We start from the raw sequence: 25,255 nt of genomic DNA on the forward strand, positions 1-25,255 counted from the left end.
TGTAATTTTCAAGAGTTCGCAAAGACATTTTAATTATTTTTATCAAACAACATGAACAGTTTTTCACTAGATATAAACTTTTCAAGGGTAATTACTAATTTTATTAATGTTTGAAAACGTAATTCATGTAATGAAAGTTATTAGTAACCTTGCCAAGTATAATGGCCATCTTTTATACTGTGCAGTGTGCAGGAATAAAGGCCCGGCATGGCCAGCTGGGTTAAGGCGTTCGACTCCTAATCTGAGGATCGCGAGTTCAAATCTCTGTCGCACCAAACATACTCGCCCCTTTTAGCCGTGGGGCGTTATAAAGTGACGGTCAATCCCACTATTCGTTGGTAAAAGAGTAGCCCAAGAGTTGGCGGTGGGTGGTGATGACTAGCTGCCTTCCCTCTAGTCTTACACTGTAAAAGTAGGGACGGCTAGCGCAGATAGCCCTCGAGTAGCTTTGCGCGAAATTAGAAAAAACAAACAAGCAGGAACAAATTCATGTGGCAGTTAATTTGTGACACACTTGTCTTTATTCTATTAACATTTTGAAAACTGTTCACAACACCTCACTTATACAAACCTACATGGAAACCTTGAAGTATTGTGGCAACAAGATTACTCTGTGACTGCATGTTTACAGCTTTCAGGTTCACGTAATCAGAGATTACCAATTTGCAAATTGAACAGTCCACATAAGTGGTTGCGAAAATCATCCCCCCATCGGGAGTAAAAAATCTACATAAGACGGTTCTTTATGTGTACTACTGAATGCAATAGTTTATACACTCGACAAACAGGCCGCTGACTTAGTGATCGAATACGAGAATATCTAAACTATATTAATATGCAGAACAAGGATACATCTGTAAGCAAAACATTTCACCATCAACAACCATATAGTTGAGGACCTTTCGCCTCTTGGCCCTACTAGTAGTCCGACATGCATTGACAAAAGAGAACCACTGGAAAGAAATTAATCTATAATTTGGGGACCCTAAACCATCCGATTAAAATGAGCGCCTTTCTTTCCGTATACTTCTGTTGTATCATTGTTTGTTACCTTCTCATGACTTGCCATTTTTATGTAATAGATGTATTTTTGCACAGAGATTTCACGTTCAATATTCCAAATATTATGCACGCGATTTCGTTGGATTCTGCGCATGCGCTTTGTTGTAAGCTTTATGATCTAAAAAAGAGCGTTAACTCAAAACGTTGTCCTTCCTACCTTCCTTCCCAGTAGCACAGCGGAATATCTAAAGACATATCGCTAGAAACCGGGTTTCGATAGCCGTGATGAGCCCTTTGTGTAGCTTTGTGCTTAATAACAAATAACAACATTCATCTCTAAATTTTAAAAAATAGCGATTGTTCAACATAATATTTAATTTTAACGACCTAATTACAATCAACATGAACATCGAAGCTACTTGTAATTCGAGCACTGGTGATGTGGGTCTAAGGTCAAAATGTCGCAAATTAAATTCATTTAGTAAGAGTCTGGAAAGAATTTCCATTTATTTAAGTAAATGGCTAATTTGTCTATATAAAAGAATTCCGCTCTTTTGAAAAGTTAATATATTTACAATAGTTGAAACTTAACTGTCAATAGGCAATTACTGTTAAAGAACTGCTAGCGAGAGTATTTTGCAGTGTGACGTAACTATGTTTGTTCAGGAATGTACTAATCGTAGTCACTCTGTAGTATAAGTATTATATTTTATGATACTATATTTGATAGGCATATTAAAGACCGAGAAAGGTTGAATAATTTAATTGTTAACTTTTATATAATATTAGGAATAAAGTTGGAATATAATGGCGAACTTTATTGCTTTACCATTAAAGAAAACGTCTGAAGTAGACTTAGTCCAACCTTTGAAAAGCGTTATAGCGTCTTACTTCAGTACGGCTGATGAGCCAGTTGATTGCAATGAAGCATTGAAAGAATTAAATAAACTCCGTATGAATTCTACATGGAGAACGCTAGACAAAAATGAAAACTCGTTGCAAACAATGTGCAGATACTATGATCAGGTAACTGCTCTTGATGGAAAGATCACATCATCAGATATTCAAATCCCTTTTCGATGGAAGGACGCGTTTGACAAAGGATCTTTTTTTGGTGGATATACTAGTCTTACATTGTCAAATCTAACTTATGAGAGAGTGTGTATACTCTTTAACATAGCTGCAATGCAAAGTCAGATTGCAGCAAGCCAGGGAAATGAAATTTCTAATGATGAGGCACTTAAATCTGCAGCAAAATATTTCCAGCAAGCTTGTGGAATATTTCAGCATCTGAAAAACACAGTTATGTCCAGCATTCAACAGGAACTTACCCCAGATATCCAGCCTGATACTCTTGGAGCTCTGCAAGCGCTCATGTTAGCAGAAGCACAAGAAAGTTTTTTCCATAAAGCAGCTGCAGATAAAATGAAAGATGCTATTATTGCCAAAGTGGCATCACAGTGTGAAGAACTGTATGCAGATGCACTGAAACAGTTACAGAAGGAGTCCTTGAAACATCTTTGGGAGAAAGACTGGATACTGAATGTAGCAGGAAAACAAGCAGCTTTTCATGCTATTGCTGAATATCACCAAGCTCTTGTGTGTAAAAGCAAGAAGGAAGTTGGTGAAGAAGTAGCAAGACTGCAACATGCTAGTGAGTTGATGAAGGCTGCAGAAACTCGTGGAGGGACAACTTTTAATTTCAGTGACTATGTTGGAAGAATTAACCATTCGTATCAAGAAGCTAAAAAGGATAATGATTTCATTTATCATGCTCGTGTTCCTGATTTAAAGTCACTGCAACCCATCGGTAAAGCTGCGCTGGCAAAACCGACACCTTTTCCTGAAAAATTGAGCTCAAATTTCCAGGATCTGTTTAGTGCTCTAATGCCTGTCACTGTCACACAAGCAATTCAGACTTTTGATGTTAGAAAAACTGAGATAGTAAATCAAGAGATAGGAAAAATGAGAGAACAGACTCAAATTATGAATGGCATCCTAGCTTCTTTAAATCTCCCAGCTGCCATTGAAGCTTCATCTGGCAGTGCCCTACCCCAGTCATTAAAAGAAAAAGCTAAATCTGTTTCCGATGCTGGTGGGATCCAGGCTATTTACATGTTAATTGAAGAGCTTCCAACTCTTTTGCAGAGGAATAAGGACATATTGAATGAATCTGAACAAATGTTGAAGGAAGAAGAAATGTCAGATAATCACTTACGAAACCAGTTCAAAGAAAGATGGGCACGTACACCTTCAGAAAAACTTAACCAGCCTCTAAAAGCTCAAATTAGCAAATATAGTGAAATTATAAATAATGCTGTTAAAGCAGATGCTCTTGTCAAGGAGAAATTTAATAAGCACAAGGCTTCTATTGAGCTTCTCGGTTTATCAGAGGCTGAAATTTGTAGCAGGCTATCATCTGGTGGTCCAGTAACTGCACTAGAAGACAGTCCAAGTGTTCAAGAACTGAAACGTTTGATGCAAGATGTAGAGAAAATTAAATCTGAAAGAGAAGAGCTCGAAACTGAATTTAAAAGTGCCACTATAGACATGAAACCAAAATTTATTGATGCTTTAACTCAAGATGGAACAACAAATGAACAGTCAATTTCTGCAGAAACTCTTAACGAGTTGTTTGGTCCATTACAGAAGAGGGTTCGGGAAAATTTTGATCAGCAGGAAAAGACAATAGCAGAGATACAGCGGGTCAACAGCACATTCTGTGAAGAAAGAGAAAATAATCAGGTCTCAGCTGATAGAGAAACAATTATGAAGGACTTGGCTGCAGCCTATGATGTATACGTAGAATTGACAAACAATCTTAAAGAAGGTACCAAATTCTACAATGACCTGACTCAGTTGCTTGTAAACTTTCAAAGCAAGGTTAGTGATTTTTGTTTTGCACGGAAAACAGAAAGAGATGAACTGTGTAAGGAACTTCAACAGGGTATTACCAACAAACCTGCTGAATCAGTCCCTTCACTACCCACCCATCATTCTTCAGTGGCAGTTAATCAAACTGAAAGGAATGAACCACCAGCAAGACCACCACCACCCCAGGTCCCACCTCAGAATACATTTATGCCTCCTTCAGCTCCATATCCCATTCAAAGTAATGTGCCACAGACACAAGCTCCATCTGGTATGCCTTATCCCCAGTATCCACCATATCCTGGTTATGCAACAATTCCTATGCCTGGAGGTTACAATCCTTACAGCTATGGTCAAAGACCTGGTATGGCCCCTGCCTATCCACCAGCTCCAACTAGTTATCCACCCTTTGGTCAGTATCCAAACTATCCACCATACTCTGGAAGCTATCAATATCCCAACCAACCATGGAATCCACAGTGAGTTGGGAACTTTGGTTACTTAACACTTAAAAATACATTTGAAGAAAAGTTATATAGTCCAGTACATTTATCTTTAGTAAGATGTAGAGAAATAACAGTTTAGAAATAGCGTTTCTTGAGTGATTACACAGCCTTTAATTGAATAAATGGTGCTTGCTAATAACAATTAATGTTAAATTCATGCCTACCAATATATATGTACATACACAGTTTTGTTTGTTAATGTAGAAATGTTTTAAAAGAAAAGCTTGTGATGTAGATTGGTTGGTACATTAACAGGATTTGAACACTGACACTTATAGTTGTCATACATGTCTTTTATGATTGCTTGATTTGTTTTAGATTTAAGTATTAATAAAAACAAATCTCAACAAACAAAAGGGATTTATCGTGTGTGTAGCATTGTTTTATATCTTTTATCATGATAACAAAATAATCATGTGGTGCATCTATTAACACAGCATTCAAAATAAAGCCTCATAAAATAAATAGACTGACTCTTACCTACATTTGGTACTTTGTGTAGGATAATTAAAGATGCAATCAAAGTAAACTTAGTGTTGAATGACATTTAAAAAAATGCATTGAAATTGAAAAGTTTTATTTAAAAGTCAACCAACCACCAAGGAAAAGCCTTGCTTATATATAAATTATCTATAATTCTGAATCTTGTTTGTTACTGTTTAGTCTCCTAGGAATTCATAGGTTATATAAGGTTATGTAACCCTTGTTATCTTTCCTGCTTAAAAGATCTATATTGACTAATTGAGGTGTTTATAAACCATATTGTCAGTTAGATGTTGGAAGATACTAAAAAATCTGACCAAAAATTCACAGATTAACTCTTAAAAGTGAGGAAGAAATTGTGTTACAAGAAGTTGTCTCTGAGTAAAATCTGTATTTTATATGTATTCAAAATTCAGGTTTAACAAGTTTTGTCCCTCATCTTTTAACTTCTAAGTCTCTGTAGATTATCTTTTAAGTTTTCATGTAACCAAATAAGACATTAAAAATATTTGTTGATTTCTAATTGTCACACTTATAAAACTATTAAAAGTATCGTAAATAAGCATTTATTGGTTAGTTCTTATCTGTGTTTGTGGCTTGCTCTGATCAAAACTTAACAGGTGACATTCTTTGTGATCTGTTTTTTATTAGCAATGAAAGATCTTATTAAAAATTTCATTTTTTTTACACAGGATACATTTGTATCATAGTCACGAGTAAGAAAAGAATCTTCAAGTGAAAACTAGTGTAATTTTTTTACTGTGTTTTTGTTAGCATAGTTAAAAATTACAGGCTCATCCATAAATTTAGAGTTCAGTATTTGTGTGTATAATTTTGTGTTTTGTTACACGTAGAAAATAAAAGTACTTAAACTAATCATTAAATGAATAGCTGCTATTGTGGGTCAAAACAGTGCTACAGTTTTCTTCAGAAATATAGCTTGTAAGAATGCTCAACTCTGTAGGTTTACCTAATTTTTCCAACATATATATATAAGTATAATATGTCCAGTTCCTCTGGATTCAAGTTTTGAAATAATGAAGGTAACTGACTTTGCTGTTCATGTGATTAAATAACACATTTCTGGACATGTTTGTAGCTTCATTTAGATCAGTATAATGTACATTTGAGTGAAAATTCAGTGATGATTTAATGAAACGTTGACATTAGTCAGTAAATATTTTTAACAAACATTCCTGGGTGTGAGTCTTGCTTTTCCCAAATTGATTTTAAATCTTGCTTACAAGAGTGTAAAATGCAAGAGAGAAGAAGACTTCTGACTCTTTTAAGTGTTTATATTAGAAATAATTGTTTATAAAGTTCACACAACTTTTATATCAGTTGTACGTACAACTGATGATGCCAGGTAAACTTGAGGAAACATTGTGAATAAAATACATACAAGCTTTAATGTAGGTAACAATTATATAAAAGATAAATATATTTTTTTAAAAATAACATGACCAGTATTATGCATTGTTGGATGTATCTTAGTTCCAAAGAGCAGAATCATTGGTCATTGATTACACGTAATGTCGACTACATGTACAATGTTAGTAATGTACAAGTACCATGTTTACTATTTTAAACATTTAAAGGTGTGCATGCATTATAATCTTTGCATAAAATTTTAAAAGTACCCAAGTAAGATTTGAAGATGTCTGTAGAAAATAAAAACTGTTATATAAGATGGAATAATCACAAACATATAAAGTAATTAAGCCAAACTTAACAAACACATATAATATTCCTTCCTAAAACAATCTATGGAATGTGTGGACAAACATAAAATGAACACCTTTTGGCACATTGTTTTTGTAGACTTTTTTGGTTGTTGTACATTGAATTTTTATCATGTTTTTAGGGTTTATATTATTATAACAGCATTATGTTTCCTTAAAGAATAGATGTTTCAACATAAATATAATTTGTTGTGTAAGTTGTGAAGACGTTACTGTTGTTTATAACTTGTCTATCCATGCACACGGAAACCTCTGTGGGTTGATAGGCAGGTAGGTATACATGTGATGTTATGGTATTAAATTGTGTTGATTCGATAATCGTTCAAGGAGAAAGACAATGGTTTTAATACTTTATACAAAAAATAAATAAATCAGTATGTTAAAAAAATAGTTGCTTAATAAGGAACGTTTTTTGTTGTTTATTTCAAGCGTTAGCTGATTTTGTTTATTTTGATCTAACACTGTCTGAAAATTTATATAGACCATAATGTAACTGTAAGTGAAGAAAATGGAACTCGAGCCCGCACGTGATTATCGTAGTGGTTTCATTTTCTGACACACGGTTTGTATAAACATAGGGGTCAAGAAGCTTGCATGTTTTAGATTATCGTAGGTCATTGGTCCCCTATTATTTCAGGATGAAGGTCACTTAATAATTAGAAAAAAATCTGTGGGCAACACAGGTGAATATCTTAAATAACATTCTTTTATTAAGGATGTGCAATGAATAGCACATTTCAGTATAAACTATTCTTGAAAAACTTAATAAAGGGGTGTCTGGGTTTGAGTTACAGGGTTTCTGAAGGCGGTCGTGACCTATGTCCTCTTATTGTTAAATAAGATCGTAGACAGATCTTGTTTGAAACATTGTGTTGGATAAGTAATCCGTTGACATTGGATACTAGCCTCTAACTGAAAGGTCAAGAGTTTTATTCCGTACGTTGTAACATCATTCAAATCAATCTAAGCATGCTTGTGGTTAAACTTGCACTACTTTTTCTTGTTTTTTTCGGAGAGGGAGCTAATAAAGTTTTAATTTAACAAGAAGAAATCCTCAGTAGTCGCGACTAATTAGATCTCAAATCGATCAAGAGTTGGGGGCTATGAGCTAAAATTTTATAGTTTAAAAACTCGGAGTCATTCTCAAAATACAATTCTATCGAAGATCCTGCTTTGATGAAAAATACAACCATGAATTTAGTTTATAACTGGCGTGTAGTTATTATGCTGTAAAATATATTATTGTAAGTATATGACATAAGTGCATATTGCTAACAAAATAATTGTACTGGATTATATTTTAAACTATGGGTTGTAGTGTATTCTGTCGTGCTTACCCTAAAGGTGTACGTGGTACGCTTGTTTTTCCTAATCTCAGGGAACCTTATGGGGGTATTTTGATAAGGGTTTCTGCACATTGGATTCAATGGTATATTGTATGTAGGTTTGTTTTTTTCTCAGTATAATGTATAATAAGTAAATTCGATAGAAAAATGTTATTTTATCATATTTCAATATTTACGGTAGTGCCTAAAACGTTAAAAACGACTAGTCACGGAAGGGAACGTCTTCAAAATTAAAACCGTTGTGTGCGAGTATTACTAACTGCAATATAGTTAGGTTGTTAACACTTGCTGCTTCAAATGTGTTGTATATTAAACAACAGTATTCTCCTATGCACTAGGATCAAATACTGACTTATGTTTTTATCTAAAATTACAGCAATTCATTATAAAAAAAATTACGTCGACGTTTTCAAAACACGTTAATAAATTGTTTTGAATTTTAAAAATTTCCATCCAGAAGTGTTGCATTTTTAAGGAAATTGAAAATGTACATATAGATATTAACGTGTGTGCAATGACACATGTTGAACTGCATTTTAGCCACTCATTTACTATAATTTCAATAGAAGAAGCCATTATTTGTTTACCATTATTTCTTTTTGAATTTATATTACCCTATCAACAATTCTAGTGATGAAAAGTGAGAATTAAAATAATGAAGCATTGTTCTTAGTGTTTTGGAAGACATTTATACCTAATGATGATTCTGTATATGCGTTTTGTTTCTGTTGAGAGATGTGTGTATGTGTGTGTGTGTGTGTGTGTATATATATATATACACACACACACATAAATACACGGTGGCTCAAATTTATCCTTCCTATTTTGAAATTCACTAACTAATGAAATATAATTATACAGACCCCCCCTGTGGCACAGTGGTATGTCTGCGGACTTAACACTAAAAACCGGGTTTCGATACCCGTGGTGGGCAGAGCACAGATAGCCTATTGTGTAGCTTTGTGCATAATTCTAAACAAACAAACAAACAATCATACAGTTTTAACTGATGTGTCAGTGTACTTCATCAGCAGCTTTTAGCTCGTCTAACCGATATACGATGTCAGTCCGCGTTCGCTGCAGCATGTCAACAATTACAGTTATGATGGTATCCGTTATGCTCGTCTTTAGCTGCGTGATGTTTGCTGTAGGTGTGCTATACACGATATCCTTAACATACCCCCACACTCTTTTCCTGCACTGACTTCTGTAATTACGCTGCACATCAGACACTGACTTGGTCTCTACAAACCAAATGAAGCATTGAGCTTTTTCCTGCATGGTAGCCATTTTACAGGGTGGCACTATTCACTTAAGTGAAAAATAAACATGATAATAAAACCTCTTTGGGTTGGGTTACAAAATGTTGACAACTGCATGGTTGCATTACCTTAGTCATTAAATTTTAAAATAGAAAAAGATAATTTTGTACCAACTTGTTTAAATATTACTTTAATGTATGATAACACATTGTTTAACAGTTTCCATATGTACAAATTACATTTATTTGTATTATTAGATATTCTCAGTTTTTTCTTTAAAAACTCTGTTGGATGGATATTTTTGTGTGGAAACGATGATGAATATTTTCACAGATGCTTTAATTTCGTTGCTTTAGGAGATAAAGAATTAGTCGATAATTCGAAGTTTGCAGAAACGTTCAGTGCTAAAAGTGTACTTAACTCAAACATTCTGAAGACCAGAAGAGTTTCCCTCATCATTGTTTTTAAGAAAACCAATGTAATATTTTAACTAAGAGTATTTCTACTGATTTTTCTTGTCATATTATAATTTTGCTCAGTAAAGAAATTACTTTCTTTTTATCTATCCAGAGTTTTTATTTTTGATTAATTCTTGAAAACGCTCGGATATTTTCAGTGTATAATTTTATTCATATCAAAAATGTATAAAATAAATTTATGAAAAACAAAACTTGTCTGTAACATCACTGACGTTAAAACGTTAAAGATATATTTAGCTAAGTGTGGCTTTAACATGAAAGGGGATGGGGTGTTGGGTAACGTTGGTACAAATATGGATAATTACCAACCAAGCATGTAATATTCTAACCGCTTCAAATCCTAAGAGATTCCTAATGTTAAAACTTTCCATATTCTTGCATGATTTCACACTAATTAGTGTTAAATTCTAGTTTTATGTAATTTAAATTGGTATTTCAAGAAGAAGTATTTTAATATAATAATGTTTAGAGACCTGTTGGTCCATCTCGGCTGCCCCATCATCTGAACTAAATTATTTATAAATTTAAAGCTAGTCCTCATCATTCATAGAGTTATCAGGTTTTCTCTTAAACTTACTTAAATTTATTGTTTCTTCAACATCCGAAGCCAACATCCTGTTGGAAAAATAAAACTGTCTCAGCTGAAGATGATTCCTACACTATATCTCAGGTTTTTGTTAACCTGAAGATAACCTAAGAAAGTCGAAACGTTGTTTTCTGCTTTATTGGTAAAAGTTTTAATACTCGTACCAGCCGTCCTGAGATACATTTTTACTTTAGGTGGGCTTCTTGTCATCACGAATGATTCCTACTTTGCCAAAACTTGTGTTCGTGTCCCCTAGTCCTCCTAATCTGGACGTTAAGAAAAAATATGATACATAACATTATCAGTGCCCTTTACAATCTTAAACATTTCAATCAGTTCCCTTCTAATAGATTTGAAATTTAGCATATTATGTTTACTATAAAAATAATAGTGTCATTAAACACATTGTCTTGAGAAAAAAAAAACTTAAACTTTTTATAATGTAATGAAAATGGGGTTATAACTATGGTTATCTTGCTTGAGTAAAACAAATGAGGTTTCATAAATATTCGAAAAGTGGCTCAGCTGAAAGTCTGGTGACTTATAATGCTAAATATCGAATTTTGATACCCGCGGTAGACAAAGTACGGTTCATCCATTGTGTAGCTTTGCGCTTAACAACGAGCAAACTGGTTAAAAGCTAAACAGTGATCTTAAAATAATATTAAATCATACAAACCTCGGCTGGTATGGATAGAGAAAACTCTATGTAGGGGAGCGAACAATGTTTCGACCTACAGTCATCGTCAGGTTCACAAAGAAAGAAAGGTAACTGAGCGATAGCTGACCACATGTTTGAAGGCGGTTGTGTAATTAAGTGTAGGAATGTAATAAAATCCGAGGTTCGATTCCCTGCAGTGGACACAGTAGATAGTATGATGTGGCTTTGCTCTAAAGAAAACACAGACAAATTCCACTATTTGGATATACAAGGGTTGGCAGAAGGTGCTGTTGCTTAGATAGATTAGTCTATCATTTTCAAGTTTGGGACGGCTGTGCACAGATAGCCTTTGTGTAGCTATAAATGAAAAGAAACCTGTAGCAATTAATTGTGTTTAAAATACTGGACAAACACTAAAAGACATGAAACTTTAAACAGATTAACAAACACTGTAAAAATATAGAACAAATACTTGAAACGATAAAGTTTCTGTCTAAGATGTATTCAGAGGTTGTTTCTAGTATCCATCTTTAATTTTGATATGTAACAACACATACGTTATATATTACCAACTGTTATAAATAGTGGATAATGTTAAGTGTAACGTCCTTTTATGTGTTTATTATGCTACGTGACGTGTATGAGAGAACACAGTAATATTTGTCAATTTTTCTTGGTTGAACTAAGTTTCCGGTAGATGGCAATAGGTTTGCATACCTCACCAAATTCTTGGTACACTGAAGCTCCGCCTTTAGACTGTGAAACCTTAAAAGTCTAGGCTTTCCTCTGACACGAACGCTCAGAACTTCAATACAGCGAGTGCAAAATGATGCGTTTTTATTTGATCTCGTGTCTTGTTGTGACGACGCTTGCGTTACCAGCAAAAGAAACTCCAGATGCGAACCTGAACGTATTTCCCACGGAAGATGAAGAGATTCGGAATGTTCCCACCATTTATGAGGGCGGTGAAATATCTCTTGAGGAAAAGTGGGGCCCACCGGAAGGGGAAGACAATACACTGGAAAACGAAGATGTATCAGAGGAGGGGGAGGAAGAAGATCCATTAGAGGGGGGTGATCTCAACACTTATTTCCAACCAGTTTCTCTGCCTACCGACTTTGAGAGTTACGACAGAGATGGTAATGGTTACATTGAACATTTTGAATTTGTAAAAATGTCCGATACTGCAGAAGAAAAGACTTTCAAGTTATTCAGTGATGCAGACACAAATGGTAAGTACTCATAATTTCTTTTGAATAAAGAAAAAGATGAATAGTGTTTAAGAAATACGCTCCATTAAACTTACCATCTAAAAGTAGAACATCTTGAACGTTTTGTGTTATTTGGTAATACCAAAAGGGGCTCGTATGACACAATATTATTTACAGTGACGTTCACCTGCACACTAACAGAACAATAGCAAATTTCAGTGGGAACTACTTTCAACATCTGAAATTTGGTATTGTTCAAATCAGTTAGATTTAAAAAAAAAATCAATTAAAAGCATGGATCCCCAAAAAAAAAGAGATCGCAGTAGATCGGCGGAACATTTGTCGACTTATTGCGCTAAAATTCAGGGTTCGATTTCCTGTGATGGGCAGAGTGCAACTAGACCATTGTGTAATTTTTTACTAAGAAAAAAGCTGGAAATATAACATGCAAATAACTTAAAGTAAGACGTTGCTATAGTTGAAATTTGAAGTTTAATCATTCAGTGACTTAACGCACACAGTGTTAGTCGTATACGAACAATTTGAGCGTATGTTTAAAGTTTATTAATTACTTTTGGCTGTTTACAACGATAAAATAAATAGAGATGTAATATTACGAGTACGTGCATGATTCAGTTGGAAAGCATCATGAGCTTGTTGTGTCTGGCTCATATTTGTGACTGACTGACTCTATATCAAGTTATATAAAGCTTTTATGAATTGTTACAGATATAAGGGCTTAAATTGTGATAAAAGATACTGTATCAAGTAAAACAAAGGCAGTAAAGAAATACCAATTTTATAACAAGGTTAATTTTGTTCAAAAATAGTGTTTGTTTCATGTCTTTTTCTCTCCCTAGATGGCTAACGTTTTGAGATACCATTCACAGAAATTTTAAGTAGGGCAAAGACTCAACGATTATTTACCGTTAAATCTGTTTTGCATATGCTTTACTCAACTTGTGTTTAGTTTTTACATGTCTTTCCAACCATTATTTACATACGCAACTATTAGTTTAATAACTTGCTCGGAAGGTTACTTGTCATCGAGTTAAGTGTGTTGGAAGCTTCCTAGTTGTGGAGAAACTGATCATATTAAAACTATATACAATCACGTGGGAACGAGAGAACTCAATGTGATAGTTACAGTGTAGAGCAAAGATAAATGTTAACTGGCAACCAACCTATCAAAGTATGGAAAAATAATATTTTTAAAAAGATCACCGAATGTACCACTCCTGTGAAAGATTCCAACACGTGTCTCAAATTTGTGAGTTGAAAAGTTCTAAGAGTTTCAAAGTCGTTAAAATTAAACAGCCCTCTGAAACAAAATTAAGCTTTTCGAATGAGATAGAATTGGTTTTATAAAATATTTAGCAAGGCTTAAGTGTTTGTAAAATACTGAAAGAAGGAGAATAGAGGAAACTTTTTCTTTTGTTTCTGACGTGAAACGAAAATATATACGAAATGAAAAGCCGTACTAAGAGTGGGATTTCAAACACAATACTTACAACTGTACAAGATAAAAACTGGGAATTTAAAAATATATACGAAATGAAAAGCCGTACTAAGAGTGGGATTTCAAACACAATACTTACAACTGTACAAGATAAAAACTGGGAATTTAAAAATATATACGAAATGAAAAGCCGAACTAAGATTGGGATTTCTAACACAATACTTACAACTGTACAAGATAAAAACTGGGAATTTAAAAATATAAACGAAATGAAAAGCCGTACTAAGAGTGGGATTTCTAACACAATACTTACAACTGTACAAGATAAATAAAAACTGGGAATTTAAAAACCTGCAAACAGGAAGTGTGGAAAAAGGTAAAGAAACAAGGTTCGACATACCATAGGTATTATTTTCTTAAGTTGCAAATACCTATTTTGACCCCATCTTGTCGTTTACAAATATACAAATTGTGTGTCCTATTTGGAATGTGACGTTATAATAAGTACGTTTCTAGTATTTGATGGGGTTTTCATTCGCGACTAAAAATTATTTAAATGCAGTTCTAAGAACTTACGACCAACAGCAAAAGAGAATAAGTAATAATATATCAATCATACTAAATCTGATGTGTCCAGTGCCTCCGGCTGAAATACAACAAATATAATAGTGGTCGAAACGCTGTTTATATCATAAGCTTCGTGAACAACTGTTCGGAACTAGATTAACTGAGTTGTAATTATTAGCATCTGTATTTAAGTTATTTAAAAGTCAGTATTAGAGTAAGGAGTAATAACACATTGTTATTTATTTATTTTTGACATTGATTATATATTATATTGAATTAGCTTTTAATTTCATTCAGAAGAACTGGTGAACCAGCTTTCTTCTTTCAGAGTTAATGAACAGACATACTTTTCGCAGCATCAGATTAACCGGCTCAGCATGGCCAGGCGGCTAAGGCACTCGACTCATAATCCGAGGGTCACGGGTTCGAATCTCCGTCACACCAAACATGCTCGCCCTTTCAGCCGTGAGGAGGTTATAATGTTATGGTCAATCTCTCACTATTCGTTGGTAAAAGAATAGCTCAAGCATTGGCTGTGGGTGGTGGTGACTAGCTGCCTTCCTTCTAGTCTTACACTGCTAAATTAGGGACGGCTAACGCAGATAGCTTTCGTGTATCTTTGTGCGAAATTCAAAACAAACCAAACTAAGTCTTTTATGTGGCACTTTGTAAAATGCTTTCTAAACATCCAGAAACACCAAATACACACTCACCAAGATAAAAAGTAACCTCTTTTAAAGAATATCAAAAGATAAGTAAGATAAGATTTTCCACTATCGTAGATTTTCCAACAAAATTCTAAACTTTATTAAATTACTTCACAAAACATCTTTTATCAGACTTTCAAACACATATTCTATAGCTGATGCAAAACTAGTAGGTCTATAATTATGGAATATCTTTTATCATCTTTCTTGAAAAGCGGAATAAAATTACTAATTCCCAATCTTCTAATGAGTGCCCAGTGTTCCCCAGTGGCGCAGCAGCATGTCTGCGGACTTACAAAGCTAAAAACCGGGTTTTGATACCCTTGGTGGGCAGATCACAGATGGCCGATTGTGCAGCTTTGTGGTTATGTTCAAACAAATCTATGTAAACCGGATTCAAAGAACACAAAAAGTCACCTTCACACGTTTTAGAACACTGCAAATCAAATAAACACAACATAACCATATAAAACACCCAAATACTAAATAAAGAAACAAACATAAACAAACGCAAAGTTAAAGAAGCCTTACTTATACAACAACTCAAGCCCAAAATAAACCAATACGATAACCGAAGAATGTCGAAACGTTGTTCGCTCCTCCACATAATGTTTTTTCTATCCATACCAGCCGTTTTTACAAATATAATCTTCTTATCCTTAGCCTTCTTCCAAGTCCTTTGGCACAATAAATATTATTTGACCAAAGAGTTTTGTAAGGAATATTGCTTAAATCGTCATTAGTAAAAATTGAAGAAAAAAGAATAATTTAATAGCTCACATATCGCATAATTATCAGATATTAGCCTTGGTATTTTATCCTTCAAAGGCCCTACTTCAATCCTAACATTTTGTTTACCCTTGATGAATTTAAAGAAGTCGTTATTAATAATGTTTACGTTTTCAGACAATATTTTCTTCATACAGTCTTTGCTTCTCGAATTTTCTGTTTGGTTAACTTTCTCGCTTTGTGGTCATTTCATATTTCTTAAATTTCTAATTATTTTCTTTAATTTTATCCTCTATACCCTTTGTGAGTCATCCTGTTGTTTTTTTGTTTTGTGTTTTTATGTACAAACACCTTTATTTTGTATAAAAATAATGCCAATCCTGAATATTTAAGAGTTTATTGAACTTTTTTCCCGCATTTAATTATTATCTCCAATTAATTCAGATGTCAAATTAATATACGGCAGTTCAATCGTGTCTCATTTCTTTTTCTTTTTTTCTTTGTTTTTGAATTTTGGAACCAAAATCTGTTTTTATCTGTTTGTTTTTTAATTTCACGCAAAGCAACACGAGGCTTATCTGCGCTAGCCGTCCATACTTTAGCAATGTAAAACTAGAGGGAAGGCACCACCCACTGCCAACTAGTTAAGCCTGGACTTGGCATGGCCAGGTGATTAGTGTCGCGGGTTCGAATCCCCGTCACACGAAACGTTCTCGCCTTATGAGCTGTGGGGGCGTTATAAAGTGACGGTCAAACTCATTATTCGTTGGTAAAAGAGTAGCCCAAGATTTGGCGGTGGGTGGTGATGACTAGCTGCCTTCCCTCTAGTCTTACACTATTAAATTAGGGACAACTAGTGCAGGAAGCCCTCGTGCAGCTTTGCGCGAAGTTAAAAAACAAACAATATTTTAGCCTTTTGACATATTTAAAATAAACTTATACTGTGGCTTTGTCATACACTTCCAACAAAGGAACAAGGCGTGTGAAATTTATTAGATGTTCGTGTGACAACAGCGTTTATTTTACTTAGCAATAAGTTTCACACGTTAGTTTTTTTACTGCCACGTTCATAGATAAATAGCTCGACCACGACAGCCCCGAGTTTATTTTTTTTATACATAAGAATATATGGTGTTATATAATTATTTATATCTCATTTATTAGTTGTCATGTTAGCATAAATGTTTTGGAGATAGTAACTAGAAATATTTCACTTATCTGTAAGAAGTATTAAACAAAGTAACTACTCGAGCATCAGTTTAAAAAACTTGCAAAACTAATATTTAACATTTTCAATCCGAGGGTTGCGGGCTCGAATCTCTGTCACACCAAACATGCTCGCCTTTTCAGCCATGGGAGCGTTAGAATGTGACGGTCAATCCCATTATTCGTTGGTAAAATAGTAGCCCAAGAGTTGACGGTGGATGGTGATGATTAGTTGCATTCCCTCTATCTAGTCTTACACTGTTAAATTAGGGACGGCTAGCGCGGATAGCCCTTGTATAGCTTTGCGCGAAATTCAAATCAAGACTGAAAAAAAGGTTATGTAATGTGTGTCCACTTTCTGGTTTTATGTACCTACCACGTACTCTTGACGATTTGATAGCTGAGTGAGAGGTTAAAATTTAAACGGAGCAACAATTTATTATCGACTCATTCTAAGGTCATGGAATACCAAGAAAGATTAGAGACTTATTACAACCGTACTCTTGCTGTTAATTAATTAAACCTGGGACATCACCATGCGGGTGCTCAATTTGTCTCAGGCACTTTTCACTATGTACTTCATTCTGAATATATTCCATTTATTCTTTTAACGTTGTGGAATTCTCAAAGTGTTTAAATATGCGTTTAGAAATATGTATATAGTATAAACATTTTGGTTGAATACATTATTAACGACAGAACTTATAACTTTAATATATTATATAGATATACCTGGTAGCTGTTGATAGGCACACAAATCCCGGATCGTTAGTTGCTCAGTCTTATCTACGTATTTACGGGAGGTCTTGTGCTGACGTCAAAAGCAGTTACGTGGGTATATATATATTTTACCCTGCTATACTGGGCATCAACTGCTTACATTCAACTCAGGCGAAAAAAGTATTCAAATAACTTGTTTTCTGACGCTGTAAGTCATCTCAGCGACTTGGATAAAAATATATCGAAAAACTAAAGATTTCTAATCTGTATTTTTCTTTTCAAAGATGTGTATGCCATTGACAACACATAAAGCTTTAACAAATCTTATATGGATTGTGAGAAGGGAATGTCTGGCGTCCAATATGCCGTTTAATGGAACGCGAAATTTTCTGCCATTATGTGCAGGACATCTTTCAAGAGTATCTTGTCGATATGTGGAGCCACAAGACCATCAGTTTGTTTCCTATTGTTACATAGTAACTTAACCGATGATGTGTTAGAAATCATCATCCTTTCACTTTCTCATACATACTTGCGCAGAGACAAAAAACATTGCCCAAAAAAGCAATGATAAGAAATATCCTGTTCGGAGTCAAGATGTGACGTGCCTTCAATATCATGGAGAACATTTTATACATGTCCTACAGAATCGTGGACATAGTTGATGCATGGGAAAATCACAAGAGTCATCCATCAAATAAGCATAATTTTCTGTCCTTCTCTAAACCATTGCTACTGAAACATCATGACAGAATTTCCTATCTTTTATGATTATACTATTCCGATATAGATAATCCTCAACGAAGGCGTCTTACATGTTCCCATTGGTGCATTGTATATTAGTTTGAAGGTAGTTCATCGGGGATTCCTTTTTTTAAAATTTTGTGCAAAGCTACACGAGGGCTACCTGCGCTAGCCGTCCCTAATTTAGCAGTGTAAGACTAGAGGGAAGGCAGCTAGTCATTACCACCCACCGCAACCTCTTGGGATACTCTTTTACCAACGAATAGTGCAATTGACTGTCACATTATAATGCCCCCACGACTGAAAGGGCGAGCATGTTTGGTGTGACGGAGATTCGAACCCGCGACTCTCAGATTACGAGTCGAACGCCTTAACCCACCTGGTCATGCCGGGCCCCGGGGCTTCCAAATACAGCCACACTGTTTCAATATGTGAACACTTCACAATAGAAACTGAGATATCTCAAGTTTCATTTGTAAAGAGAGCCTTCAGGAAGAAAAGCAGATTGTCAGTATCATGTTTCAATACGTGGTTGGCGTTGCTTGCAGGTAGTAAGACATGAAATGCCAGAGTTTATTGTTCCTAATTTTCTCTCCAATTTTCTCCCACTTCTTTAAGAGACGTATCGTTTAAAATTCAAATGTAACAATAAACAATGTAGCCACGTCAACAGTTGTAAACAGCTTTAAGGAGCGTTTCCGAATTACACGTATTCCATTTTCAGCAAATCTACGAAAATGCAAAGTGGACTGCCTTTAGAATAATTACTAATGCAAAAATACAAATAACAGTGTTAGAAAATTATAAATATTAAAAAATTAAAAAAGAAGAGAGAAATATATATACATATTGTTAACAAGAACATGAATTTCGCTCGAATTGTACGTGAGGTTTTGATTATATCTTTAAATCAAAAAATAGTTTTTAAAAACTGCTATTTTGTCAATAAAGAGTGCCACTTTTGATAAATAAACACAATACACTCTTTATCATCCTAATCCAAACACTTTTTTTGCCTTGCCAAAAAACCTTTTTTAGAAAACGTTCACTTTTTCTGTTTTTTTCAGTGAGGTTTGAATACTGTGAACAGTAATTATTAGCACAAACATCCGCCCGTAGGGCAGCGTTTCTGTTAGTATGGCCTAATAGTGAGATTTGACTGTCACTTTTACAGTGGCATTCCAAGATGTGGAGCGCGCCTTTGTAACAACAGAACGCGAACCAAAAATCCTAAGATTCACAGGCCAGAATTAACTACTAAGCCATATCTAGCCTTATGTTTTCTATTAAAACAGTAAATTTGACGGGCAAGTTTCACTCGGAGCGGAGTGAATGGATCAACATTAATGTTAAAAAAATCTTTTTAAGTCCTCTATCAGGGAAACCTCACGATTACAGACTTGGGCAATGAAGTACAAGTTTTTAATTAAAGGTAGTTTATTGTACTTTATATATATAAAACTGTAATACTCTAAGTATAAAAAGCAGTTTATTATATTGAGTAAGAAGGAAGAAAAATCTCTGAGCGATGTTAGTGGAATGAAACCTGAGTCATAAAACATTCACGGATTTAACAGATTATTTGATTTAAATATCAGTTCTCGCATTTGAATTCCTTTTGGACTCAGGTAAATTTTAAACATTGTATAACCTGACACTGTGGAATAGAATTGCTAGTTTCAACTCCTTAAACCAAAGCAGATGCTGAAAGCATCCGGCCGAAAATCCCGATTTACCCGACGGACGGTTACATTGTTCCGTAACATTTGATTGAACACTAATCCATATCACGTTGTTATTTTCAAAATTAAGAAATCTGAAGTTTTATAATATATGATTAGTAGAAAATCATTAAACTAATTCCGGGTTTAAAGGAGTTAATTCTTACTGGCATTATTTATTAAAGTTATAAAATCAATTATCTTATTGTAAAAGTTTAATTATTAAATGAACCAAAGTTGTGTGAACAACTTTAAAATAAGCTGCATAAAAGGCTCAGCATGGTCAGGTGGGTTAAGGCGTTCGACTCGTAATCTGAGGGTTGCGAGTTCGAATTCCAGTCGCACCAAACATGCTCTTTCAGCCCTGGGGCGTTCTTATGTGACGGTCAATCCCATTATTCGTTGGTAAAGAGTACTCCAAGAGTTGGGGGTAGATGGTGATGACTAGTTGCCGTCCCTCTAGTCTTACACTGCTAAATTAGGGACGGCTAGCGCAGATAGCCCTTGTGTAGCTTTGCGCGAAATTCAAAAACAAACAAACAATTATTTAAATTGACAAAAATTAAATGATTTACGTGAAAACGCTTCGGTCGTGGAGTCTCACTTTTAAAAGTTGTAGAAATACATGCAAATAAAATATAATCCACTAGTGCCACCTATCACCTAAACAAGAGCAGGAGCACGTGATAAAACAGTTACTCGTGAATATTTTTGTTTTTCTCCACAAAAGAAACCGAACCTCCACCGCCATTTCTCTTTCATAATGTTTTATGTAGGTGTACGATGCATGAAAATAGAAATCGCTCCTGAATTTGAAGGACAAAAAGAATAACGACTATTAGAGCTTTTCCAAGAGTTAGTGATGTTTTGGTTATCTGGCACTTCCTATGTGTAAACATGTAGGTGGATAATTGTACTAAAGTACTTCTATTTTCGTCAAAAACAGTTTCACATTTTCTCTTACGGTTATGTAGCAGCGATGAATTCATTGCTAATACGAGTGGTGTACGGTTAGAAATCACATCTGTAGTTTTTTTTAGTTAATTGATAACACACTGATTGTTCCAGGAATATTACATCTGATTATCGTCAGATGACTCTGTAAGCTTGCGCTGTGCTTTGTTAGTGCTATGGAAACAAAGTTCACAGATGGAAAGCTCGTCATCTCTGGTTTACACACAAACAAATTGGTTACCCAAATACACACACATAAATTATCGTATTGATGTAAGAAAAGGCTTTTATTTTTTATAACACCATCCATCTCGTTAAGCTTACTTCTGTTGATTCATACTCAACTAAAGGTACACTAAATCGCTTTACGTTCCAAAGAACACACGATAGAAATAAGTCTTTACACATGTAGAAGTTAGTAATAGTCTATCAACCATTGATTGGTTTGGTTTGTTTTGAATTTCGCGCAAAGCTACTTGGGGACTATCTGCGTTAGCCGTCCTTAAATTAGGAGGGTAAGACTAGAGAAAAGGCAGCTAGTCATCACCCCCCACCGCTAACTCTTGGGGTACTTTTTACCAACAAATAATTGGATTGACTGTAACGTTTTAACACCCTCACAGCTGAAAGGGCGAGAATGTTTGGTGCCACAAGGATTCGAACCTGCGACCCTCGGATTAGGAGTTGAGTGCCTTAACCATTTGGCCATGCCGGGCCTTTCAAGTTTGATACTTTATAAGCGACACGTTAGACGTTATATATATTTTTGTAATGATCAGACAAGTTACAAGATATCAGCAAAACACATCAATTCTATACATTTCGTTCCACTGCCTGCTTATATCATCTTTTTAAAAATGTTTTGAAGTCACGTATATCACAAGACTGAAAATTCTAATAATCACCAAATGATTGATTTGAAAACAAAACAAAATAGTAAACAGTTTACAGTACTTTTCATAATGCATAAACGCTACTTATTATGACACCGTCAAAAATACGATGCACGGATAGAAAATGATGTTTGTGCTGTCCTCTGTCAACACTATTTAAAATTAATTTGTGGGAAATATGTTGGTGATGTAATACACACAACATATCAGTAATTTATAAAATTACCTGCTTATTTGTTTTGAATTTCGCGCAAAGCTACGTGAGGGCTATCTGCGCTAGCCATCCCTAATATAGCAGTGTAAAAGTAGAGGGAAAACAACTAGTCATCACCACCCACCGCAAACCCTTGGGCTACTCTTTTACCAACGAAAAGTGGGATTGACCGTCACATTATACACCCCCACGGCTGGGAGGGCGAGCATGTTTAGCGCGACGCGGGCGCGAACCCGCGACCCTCGGATTACGAGTCGCACGCCTTACGCGCTAGGCCATGCCGGGCCAAAATACATCATACTCTGTAGATCCGATAAACAACGAAGTTTTTTCGGTTAACTTAGCGCTTTGTTCGACTACCATTATCCTTTGCGACTCGAATATCACATGCTGTTTAGTCATTTAATGCCTTCCACATGTCAAAGATGTATGGGTAATCTTACACACTGAGTTAACGGTACTTGTAAATGAGTCAGCTTTCAAATATGTAAACAGCTATTGAAAATCTGGAATTATTATTTTTTCCTCACAAGGAGGTAAAAAAAACAAACTGGCATAGTTACAAATTGTTAAAAATAAATATTTAATATTATTAAAGTTCTCAGCAGATTTAAATACTAATCTTAAGTTTTTATCTTCAGAGGACGGCTTCATATCACCACTTGAATTCCAGCTTGCCCCTTGGAATCTTTTGGGAGAACCTCTTGTTACACCAGGAAACCAATTACATGAAAAAGATTATGAATTTTTCTTACTGGGAGATGATTTCATCGATTCTGCCATCAATGAACCCAATATTCATCCCGTCAAAGAAGTGGCGTACGAAATTGATGATCAAGAAGAAGAACCATCTTCTCTTGATGTAAAGCAAAATTTGGAGGTTCCCTACATGAACAGAGATGATGATCCATATGACCCAAATGAAAAAGACTTTTATCAATTGCATTCAGTTGTTAAAAAAACTGGTTTACAGGCTTTAGAAGATGATGATGAAGAAAAAAGATCTTCCTCATCTTATGAAAACTACCAGTGGATGAAGTTAAATCCCTTGGAAGGTTACGAGTTTGTAGATGATGAACTGCGTCCTGTAAATGAATAACTCAAGAGGAAACATGTTTCGGAGTTACACTTTTTTTTTTTTAAAAGGGAAAAATCATCCTTCCCATTAATATTCAGAAACATATAACAGTACTTAGTTGAATATACCTTATCAAAAGTTGTTTTTTAATTAACCTGATATGAAATGTTACCGAAAAATAGTCCTTTTAATCGTATGTGATAAATTACTGTTTTCTTTACTTGGTACGAGCCTATTTTGCATACGTTTACAATATAAAAGAGATCCATTACTTGAGCTCCTTCAACTAATTACGAAGAGAAAACCATTTGTGTGCTTTAACACATTTTCAAATAATAAAACGTATGCGATTGTCATGGACGTGCTTTCGGGATTTACAGTTCTTGCACTTATGTCTTGGTCCATCCAAACAATTAACTTGTACACAAATAATTATCTTATATATTTGTAAGTGAATTAATATTATACGAACACAAATTACCTTATTATAAAGTAAAACAATATAGTAGAAACTGTCAAATAAATACCACTAGATAATCATCGATATTGTTATATAATTGATTCTTGTATTTTTTCTCTTTTTAATTTTGAGATAACAATAGGAATGGAATATAAAATCTTTGTGTTTCGCCTTTTATATATATATGTTCTTCCACATCATTAAAAAAAATAAACTCTATTATATCGAGTTAATACTTTATTTTTACTTCTATATAAAACATAACGTCTTTTCTCGTAGTGTTTGGTTTATCACAGTCTAGCAGGCTATGTTGTGGAGTGAAAGGTGAACAGAGAATAATCAAACATGGGATCTGGTGTACATGTAGGGGTTATGCGCTAAGTACAGGATTGTTCTAGGGATAGCACCACTAAAATAGTATGATCTACCAGCTTAGCACAAAAATGGTGCACCAATAGCACTTCTTGTGATGAATTTATGGTAAAATTCTTTTAAAACAAGAACTTTCACAACTTGGAACGCGTCAACTTCAATCGACAGATTATCACACCTGCTCTAGATTAGAAATGTAGTCACTAATACAGATGGGGGTGGTTTCACATCTGGTACTAAGCAATCATCAACTTAAGATGCTCATTTTATATTTTTATTAGAATCCTGAAGTTCACTCTCTAATTATTTAAAATCTCAGATCTCATCTGTCTAGCGTACACCATCAATCATTTATTGTTCTTATTAAAAATAAACTACCTAATATTCCGGAAACTAAGTTAATCTGTTATTGTATAACATTTCCGCTTGGGCGACAGCTACTCCTATATAAATAACATTACGTAAGGTCGATAATGGTTGTCTTAAGACTTGGAACCATTTAGAAAAAAATCAGTAGATCTAACATTTATGGTAAAACTCAGGTAAAATTAATTTTTTAAAAATTCCTCTTAATTTATCCATCTCATATTTTAACTCAGAGATGTGTAAAAATATTATTTCACACCAATCTTTGATTTCTCCAAGTACCTGTTCAGGAGGTCTTTTGTTCAATATCAGAAATCGTCAGTTATATTTATTGTGTTCTACTGGAATAAGAGAAACACGGAGTTGGCAATGGCAATTATAGTGATGTTGAAATTCTATTATTACAGCTGAGTTTCCCTAAAGAACTAGATAAATTAGGTAGGTTTTAAAAATCTATATAAATATAATAGTACTGTCTGTTGTATGTCCATGTAACTACTTTGTAGGGTGAGGATGGAACTTCACCAAATTTAGTATGGCGTTCATTAGAATCCTTGCAGGGAATACATACAGATTTTCATTTTTGCATTTTGCAGTTTTGATGGGTGGGTGTTTTGAAGTCTTAATTCACCCTCAGTAGTGGATCTCCATCAAATTTGATATGGAGATTCATTCGGTTCATGGAGGGATAGGTACAAATTTGTGGTTTCACATTTTCTTTTGCAATTTTTTACAATTATATAAACGAGATCAACTTTTCATGTGCTAAGATAACCTTTCAATAATCATGAAATTGCATAACTTCTGTCTAGCTGACAGGTAGTTCAAATAGTTTACAATAAACTTTAACTCTATTTTGTAGGGACTATCACAACTATTTATAAAGATTCATTGTTTGTTATATTGGTCTACAATG

At 34.5% G+C, this 25,255-nt stretch overlaps 1 protein-coding gene across 2 annotated transcripts; it reads left to right on the forward strand.

Annotated features, from left to right (window-relative positions):
- The first annotated feature begins 1,639 nt into the window (after positions 1-1,639).
- LOC143239122 (programmed cell death 6-interacting protein-like) lies at positions 1,640-23,834 on the forward strand. Of its 2 annotated transcripts, none has more exons than XM_076479964.1 (2): positions 1,640-4,352; positions 22,705-23,834. In XM_076479964.1, the coding sequence occupies exons 1-2, from the start codon at positions 1,810-1,812 to the stop codon at positions 22,727-22,729; spliced, it is 2,568 nt and encodes an 855-aa protein (XP_076336079.1). In that variant the 5' UTR covers positions 1,640-1,809; the 3' UTR covers positions 22,730-23,834. The 2 variants fall into 2 exon arrangements, with proteins under 2 accessions (XP_076336079.1, XP_076336080.1); XM_076479965.1 differs by lacking the exon at positions 22,705-23,834 and adding an exon at positions 9,569-9,882 and having other exon boundaries at positions 1,641-4,352.
- The last annotated feature ends 1,421 nt before the right edge of the window (positions 23,835-25,255 follow it).

Source organism: Tachypleus tridentatus, chromosome 13 (assembly GCF_004210375.1).
Source record: "Tachypleus tridentatus isolate NWPU-2018 chromosome 13, ASM421037v1, whole genome shotgun sequence".
NCBI lineage: Eukaryota > Metazoa > Arthropoda > Merostomata > Xiphosura > Limulidae > Tachypleus > Tachypleus tridentatus.

Coding starts and splice junctions, on each gene's coding strand:
- LOC143239122 (XM_076479964.1), top strand. CDS start 1,810: ATGGCGAACTTTATTGCTTTACCATTAAAGAAAACGTCTGAAGTAGAC. Junction 4,353..22,704: donor AACCAACCATGGAATCCACA/GTGAGTTGGGAA, acceptor TTTTATCTTCAG/AGGACGGCTTCATATCACCA.